Genomic DNA, 8,375 nt, shown 5'->3' on the forward strand with positions numbered 1-8,375 from the left:
TTTTTTAATTTGAGTTTGTTGCCTTCATCCTTATGTTATATTTGGGTGCCTCCGACTTCTCATTCAATCAAAGTTAACTGTAATGTTAGTGTGACTGAGGTTTATTTTATTGTTGGATTTGCATTATTAGAGATAATTCGGAGAATTAAATTAAAAGTTGTACCGGACTGCTTTCTTCTACTTTGTTTCTCATATGTGAATTATTTGTCCTTTGTAAAGAACTGATGTTAGTTCAAAAATGTTGTTTTTGGAAAGTGATTTGTGAGATAAACCGTCTAAATACGTTCTTTGATACTCAAAATTCTAGAAATTTTAGTGTTTATGCAAATAATGATTTAATAAATAAAATGCATGAGATGCTTTATTGGAATTGGAGAGTTGAGATGAAATTAATCCAAAGTACAACTAACTATATAACATACTCTCGCTAAATATGATGTGAATCACCAGGCAGAATATATTAAGTGGCTTGAGCCCTGGAATAATCTTTATAGTTTGCCTTGCAGGGAATTTAGTCTTCACTCATAGACTAATTTTTCTTTGTTTTTTTTTTTTTTTTTGTTAAAAAAAATCTACATTACTGAACTTCTACTCTAATATACGATAATTTAAATTTGTTGGACAATGCTGTGATGTATCAAACAAAATTTAGTATATCATTCACTAAAATAATTTAATATTTTAAATTTGATGTATAATAGATGTTTAGTGCATGATTAAATGTTGCGCTAGTTAATAAACCATTATCAATATTATAGCAACAAAAAATTTGAATAATATGTCTGAGTATTAAATTATAACGCCCAAGTAAATCAGATATCGATCTTAATTAGACAACTTTCAAACTTTGGTTTAGACTTTCTTTACCAAAGTCAGCAATTTTTTAGTATAGCCAAACCCCACATCTATACGTCTTAACAACTGTTTTTCTCCAACTTGAAAACACTTCTATCAAATAATATAATAACAAAATGGAAAAGAAACGTAACACTTTCAAGTGTGTCAAGCGCAAATTTTGAATTCTTGACCATACAGCTCAGAAAAGTCATATATGCATGAGGTTCTAAATCATTATATACATATGTAAAGCTATGATATAAGTTATTAATTTATTATCAAGTGGTAATAATAATAATAATAATAATAATAATAATAATAATAATAATAATAATAATAATAAAACAAAAACAGGTCATACATCCATTATGATATGTACAAACATGACTATGCATATTATTTACCAGAAAAACAAAAAAGATTTTCTATTTAGGGAAAGATAATAAAAGAAACAAAATCACGTGTGCACTTGAAACATTTCCACCAACTCCCTCATTCTAATAATGTGTGTGCGCCATCATTTTACTATATATTATAAGCAACTTGCCATTCTTTGTGCAGATTGCAATTTGGGAGCCTCTAATACTTCAACCAAAGTACAAAAACCATCACACACCAACTATTCTTTTATTTAACTAAACAAAGTTAGTCGTTTTGATTATTGTTAATCGAATAAACTCCAGGCCAGGTCGTCTCTCAATTTGATCATTGCAATATTTAACTCCATTGGGAAAAAAAGGTAATTCATTGATTAGGTTATTATTATTATTATTATTAGAGTAACAATACTTTTAAAAGATTATTTCAAAGACAAAAAGTATCCAGAAAAATCATATGTTCAAACAAAATTACGCATAAAATAGTAACAATTCATTTGGTATGACAAAAAAAGCTCAGTTCAAGGGACAAATTTATCCATTTGGTAAAAGACGAATTTTTTAAATAAATATTTTATTTACTAATATACGAGATAAATCGCTTTTGTTTAAACTATATCTCTGATGCAAATGAGATATATGTAAAATTTTCACTAATCATATCTTATTTAAACCATATCTCGTTTGCATTCGAGATATGAATTAAAAAAAAGATTTCTCTTATTTATAGCGTAAACGAAATAAATGTATTTATTTTGTGTACATTGTAAATGAAATAAATAATGGGTATTCACTTATCTCGTTTACATTGTATCGGAGATAAATAATAGAATAAATACCCAAATTATTCTCTAAAAAATTTTATATCGGATACTTTGTTCCCAATAAATTTTTATTCTAAAAATGTCCTCAAGAATTATTTTTGTCCAAGAGCATTGATCCTTACATCATTTTGAAAGGGAATTGATTTGTATTAGAGTGTATTTTTTGAGAACCTAATTTTGTTATAATATAACTTTTAAGAATTTATTTATCTAATACACATGAAAAATTTGATTTAAAACGATTTAGGGACTAATTTGTCTAATCAGAGTAATTCTCAAAGACTTTTAGAAAATAAAAAATTTAATTGTTCAATCAGAGTAATTCTTAGATACTTTTAGAAAATAAAAATTTGTTGAGAATTAAAGGTCTAATCCAATGAGAGTAATTCTCAGAGACTTTTAGAAAATAAAAATTTGTTGAAAATTAAAGGGTCTATTCTAAAAATTTTTTAGGAGACTAAATCGAATATTTTTTTGTGACTGAAATAAATTAAACAAAGAAAAACAAAACAAACAAAACAAGAAACTGCTTAAATAGAGGGACAGTCCCGTTTAAAACTACTCTTACACTCCTCCCAAGGTAAAAGAAGCTCCACATGCAAAAGTTGTAACTTCATCGACAGTGACAGACCTAGAAAATTTATGTTAGGGGGGCAAAAATAATATACATTACATTTAAAAAATATTAATTTAAATTTTAAAAAATAAAAGTATACATTAATTATTCGAATACAAGAAAAACCAAAAATTACATATAATAAAATAAGACGAAACATATTTTTTAAAACATTTTTCATACTATTTCTAAAAATAAAAAAGTATATATTCTAAATTAGTATATTGATCAATTGACTTTAGAATTTTATATGCAACATAATTACATATAATAAAATAGAACAAAAGATAAACAAATAAATAATAAGGATCAATAAATTGAGAATAAAATAAAATATATAAATTTATGAAGAGAATAAAAAATTATATTAATACCAAAACTATAATTGCTTGAATTAAAATTTACAATTGAAAATATCAAAAAGAAAAATAATAAAATTAAAAGATACATAGAGTCATAAAAAATTATATAAAAAAAATATTTAAAATTTACTTTTTGATGAAAAAAATGACCATTGAAAAATAAATAGAAAAAAAGGTTGAAAAGTAAGAAAAAGGTTTAACAGAGAAAGGAATAGTGACGGCTGAAATTTAAAAATGAAAAAAGATTAAATTTAATTAGATTATTTAATAGTCAAAATAATAAAAAGATAAAATAAATTTAACAATTTAAATAATTGGATTTAATTTATTTATAATAGAATTATTTAAAATTTATATATATATATATATATATATATATATATATATATATATATATATATATAAAAGAAATTGAAATCGGAGTGGGGCAAGTGCCCCCTGTCATAGCACGTAAGTTCATGCCTGTTCATCGCCATCTTTGCCATAGTATCTGCCACTGTGTTTGCATCTCTCATAATCAAGTGAAAGTCAACACGTCAATTCCAACGCATGATATCTCTTATTTTGAGCACCAATGGATCAATAAACCCAAAACCATCTTGAGTAACAAGATTAAATGCTTCCACACAATCCGTCTCACAAATAACATCTCGTTGACCCACATCCCAAGCTAAGAGATATCCTCTCCAAATAGCAAACAATTCTCCTTGAAGAATACTATTACTCTCAATCATTCCCAAACACCCCCTTTGCCAACTCCCATTACAATCTCTAATAACACAAGTAAAACCAACACTATCACCCGAACCAAAATAACTAGCATCACAATTAATCTTAAAAGTACCAATGGATGGGGGATTCCAAAACTTGCAGTAGGAAGAACCTCCTTAAGACACAACCAAGCCAAAAACTTATGTTTTTCCGGAACAAGCTGACGCCAAAGCCAAAGCCAAAGCCAATTATCCCACTCCTCCCAACCAAATAGCTGCTTACACAACCACAAGTAACCATTGCGTGAGTCATTAATTTTGGCAGCAGACCCATTCCAATACCAACACACTTCCGAACTTGCTTGCTCATTTGAATTGTAAGAGAGACATTGATAAATATCTTTTAGATTACATATTTTGATAAATAAAATATTTAATTTATTTATTTAAAAAATTCAGTAAAAGACGGATTAGATTTTTAATTTTCATATAATCACAAGATCAAGGGTTCAAATTGTAGAATTAACCCAGATGCAATTATCACATTACACCAATAGGTGGAATCTTTATTCGAACTCGTTAAGCTGTTAACACTGATACTTGTGCACTAGACTACCTTCAATTAATTTTATTGATAAAGGACGAAATTGGGAGTTTACAATATAATTTGTTACTATATTTTCATTGAATTTTAGCTCAGTAAATTGTGGGGAAGCACAATGCAAAAACGAATTTCACTTCTTTCATATCAACAACTTTGATCTCAATTGTGGACAACACATATCTGAATATTTATTGGGGTGGGGGAAAACAATCAGCCAGGAACTGAAAAAATAATGGTACAGAAAATTCATGCTAAACTGAAAAGATATATAAACAGATGAACAGATATCATCATCTCCAAACGGTTTGTTTTGTCGAATTTTCGGAATTTACATAACTCAGATGAACTTCTTGTGGCAGAAGATGATACTTAATCTTAATATCCTCAAGAATTTTCTTTAACTCCAAGAGTAATTCAGATCTTCTGCTGCTCTTATCTCCATAATTCTGAAAGTTTATGGTGTGATTAACATTGAGTCCCATTTTCATCTTGTCTACATTCTCAATATCTTTAACCACCACGCTATGGTTCGGACCCCAATGCTGCGGCTTGCTCTCCAAGTATCTAAAATGATTTTAAGCAAGAACATCGAAATTTCTAGTAGTGTACTAATATTAAAATGTAGAGATAGAGATAGAGGAAGGTGAGTACTTACGATTTTATTCTTGACTTCAGAGCTGCGATACTCTCAATTGGTGTCGACATATCGACAGAAAATTCGATTGATTCGCTCATTTCTGGACTCCTGTAGAAGTTACTGATAGGCTTGTTTGCTAGAACTGAATTTGGATATGAAATCTTTTCATTGTCAAATCTCAAGAAGATTGTAGTTAGTATGTTCATCTCCTCAACAGTCATCTGTTAAGTTTTGATGTATCAGTCAGATTAAATTTTGTATTTTCAGATTTTATAAAGAAAAAGTGAAAATAAAAAAAATCTTATTGCCTATTTGTCTGTTTTAATTTCTTCGGAAAAATCATGAAAACAAAAATAAGGTAATTGGAAAAAGGAAATGGATCTCGAAATGGAAAGAGAAACCAAATAGGTCATAAAAGAACTGGTGGAGCTGTAGAGAACTACCTGAACACCATCGATGACACAACGATCGCCAACATCAAACGGATGCCTCACGAAAACAAATATAATAGCTTCAAAGACAGTCTTAGCTGAGTTACCAAATATAAACACCGCGAGTAAAAGCTGAGATGTAATAAAGAGAAGAACATGGGTTGTGAGGAACCCCATTATAAGCAACCAAACAATGATGATCACAATAATGATGAGCACGGAAGCAAGCAAGTTCAAATCATCGACAGCTGTTTTTGTATCATTTAGCGAATGCACAAGGGATTGACGCTCTTGGTAGACTTTCACCTGCAAATTACAAGAATCGTAATTTATATGTGAGCAATCAAACCTGTAGCATGGAACTAGGTAATAAATTGATGGTTGGAAGAAAGAAACTTAACATACTCATGCTCTTTAAGACAGTTTAATGTGTTAGCCTTATGCAAAATCATGGTTTCACCTTCTTGGATTAAATTACCTTATTGTATTTTATTATAGTTATGAATACATTACTAGATGCCAAAATTTTCAGCGCATGTTAAAAAAAATTGAATTCTGTTCTAGTGTTCTGTAAATCACCAAATCGAACCGAGAATAAATGAAGAATATATATATATATCAGAGATTATACCAGCCAATTCTTGAGAGACTTCCTCTTGATTCTTCCAGTTGCAACTGCTCCTTCAAATAACGGAAGCAGGTTTTCAACTTCTTCATTGGTCATGAAGCGCAATAGGTCTTCCTTCTGAATGTACCTAATAAATTTGAAGATCAAATAAGATGAACAAACAAATTCCAGGGAAAATGTGAAGTAAAATATTGCAGAAAATTTTAAGGAGGTTAGTGATTTTACTTGCTTCCTGGCTTGGCTACATTGCTGAAAATTCGATATGCTGCCTTCTTTGCTTCCAATTCACTAGTAATCTCGCTATCTATCTGCTCATTCTCATCTTCATCAACACTCTGCGGCAGAATTGTGGTCAATCCAGAACTCTTTATCACATTGATCAATCCTTTCATAGTCAAAGCAGAAACTTTCTCTTGTTTCATTTTCTTGAGCTTGTCCACATCAATGACCTCTTCTTTCTTCTCTTCATTCCCATTCTCCCTAACCAAAGTCTTAAAACTCAACCGGCTGCTACTCGAATTCTTTCCCACATTTTCCGCAATTTCCATCAAGGGAGGCCCTGAAAGGGTCCGAAGAATGTATTGATGAAAAATTGACTCTTGAATCCGGTTGAAAAACCTAGCTGATTGGAAATGCGAAGCTAGTAGCTTAATCAGCAACATTTTCGCCAACCATAGAGCTGCCCCAATAAGACAAGATGCAAGAGATCTTGTAATGTAATCAAGAACCCTATTAACTCTTCTTGATCTCTTAATCCCATGATTGAAAATCAAACCCCATGCCATAAGAACAATGCCCAACCATAAAAATGCTTGAACACTCTTCTTCACACCATAAACAAAATACAGAACCTTCTTCTTGAACAAGAAATTCCTTTCAATCAAGAAAACCATAACATTTATAAACCACCCAGTGACAAGTCTCCCACAGAGGATAACCAGTGCAAGAACACACCATTTCCACAGCTCCAAGCCCCATATTTCGGAATTTCGCAACCTTTTGATTGCTAAGGATACAATCAAGAACCCAACAACGGAAACAAAACCAACCCACTCAATCATACACAGGAACTTCCACCTCTTACCAGATCTCTTCTTGCTCACTTCAACGTTTGTGGTCTTGTAAAACTCCTCCTCCTCCTCTTCTTCTTCTTCCATTGGAGTCCCAATCAAAGGGGTTCTTGGGGTAATAGGAACATCCCTTGGAGGTGTGGCATTAGGAGTAGTCTACATTGCACAAACACAAATAGGAGCATTGAATACACGATATGACAAAACACTACAACTTTGTTAAAAGAGTTAGTCACAAATTTAACAAAGTCAAAATTTACGAAAGTGAAAATTTAAGTGCAGGTATTTTCATAGTTGACATGTTTAAATAAATTGGCATTTAAATATACTCAACTATCAACTATCAACTATCAACTTCGGTCGAACACAACTGCACGAGAATCTCTACCATTTAACAAGTTTAAAATAATATACACATTCAATACGGCAATTTCATTTTTGGGGGGGGGGGGGGGGGGGGGGGGGGGAGTCACAGATTATTTAAGAAATTTAAAAATAACGGTAATTAAGTCCAATAACCTTTTTGCTGGTGGAAGTCCTTGCTGGTGATTTGAAGCTCTTGATTTGGGTTTTGTCTTCAAGAAAGCTTGCAGCTATTGGATGTGGCGGTTCCACCAATCTGGATTTTGGCTTCGAGAATTCGGAACGACCAACAGAGCGGGTTGAAGTGGTAGCAGTTGGAGATTGAACAGTACTACTGTTTTTTAGACTCTGAAGTTCAGCTGCTAGTTCAACATTTGAAGAATCTACGAAGGCTTTTGAGGGTGAACCCTTCTGCTGAGGAGAATAGGAAATGATGTTTTCGCTCTCGGGAATTCGAAGAACAACCTCGTTCTTTGTCCCTACTGTTCTATGTGCCGCCACGCCTTTTTCCTCTCCGTTCTCCATCACAACTTGAAGATTGAAAACTTCCTTCTTCTTTTTTTCTTTTCAAAATATAGGTTCTGGTTCTGCGCAACTCAGTCCTTAGATTTTATTCTAAATTACTTTTCCTTTTACCTTTTTTTTGGGGGGGGGGGGGGGGGGGGGTCGGGGATGCGAGAAAGTAGGTGAGAGATGAGAAAATGGGAAGGATAAAGAGAAGACGAGAGCAGAGATTGAAATGGTGAGTGTGTGACGTCTGGTTTATGCATGCGGGGTAAGGACTACGGCTTAAGGGGGATTCAATATTTTATTGAGCAATGCTAGGGCCAACAATTTTTGTGATTGTTAGCCATCAATTAGCCATCAATGATGATTTAATGATGTGAGATTGGTGTGAAATTTTATCTAATAGCTC

The 8,375-nt window shown here is 31.8% G+C and overlaps 1 protein-coding gene across 1 annotated transcript; it reads right to left on the minus strand.

Annotated features, from left to right (window-relative positions):
* Window positions 1-4,446: 4,446 nt before the first annotated feature.
* LOC130966473 (mechanosensitive ion channel protein 10-like) lies at window positions 4,447-8,096 on the minus strand. Its single transcript, XM_057891285.1, has 6 exons — window positions 7,616-8,096; window positions 6,252-7,252; window positions 6,030-6,153; window positions 5,411-5,704; window positions 4,986-5,188; window positions 4,447-4,894 (listed from the first exon to the last, which is right to left on the minus strand). The coding sequence occupies exons 1-6, from the start codon at window positions 7,982-7,984 to the stop codon at window positions 4,621-4,623; spliced, it is 2,265 nt and encodes a 754-aa protein (XP_057747268.1). The 5' UTR covers window positions 7,985-8,096; the 3' UTR covers window positions 4,447-4,620.
* Between the last annotated feature and the right edge of the window lie 279 nt (window positions 8,097-8,375).

Source organism: Arachis stenosperma, chromosome 3 (assembly GCF_014773155.1).
Source record: "Arachis stenosperma cultivar V10309 chromosome 3, arast.V10309.gnm1.PFL2, whole genome shotgun sequence".
Classification (NCBI taxonomy): Eukaryota; Viridiplantae; Streptophyta; class Magnoliopsida; order Fabales; family Fabaceae; genus Arachis; species Arachis stenosperma.

Excerpts from the sequence above, each read along its gene's own strand:
- LOC130966473 (XM_057891285.1), bottom strand. The coding sequence starts at position 7,984 with ATGGAGAACGGAGAGGAAAAAGGCGTGGCGGCACATAGAACAGTAGGG. Across the intron at positions 5,189-5,410 it reads GTGTCATCGATGGTGTTCAG|ATGACTGTTGAGGAGATGAA; the intron begins GTAGTTCTCTAC and ends AAAACTTAACAG. Across the intron at positions 4,895-4,985 it reads CTGAAGTCAAGAATAAAATC|ATACTTGGAGAGCAAGCCGC; the intron begins GTAAGTACTCAC and ends AAATCATTTTAG.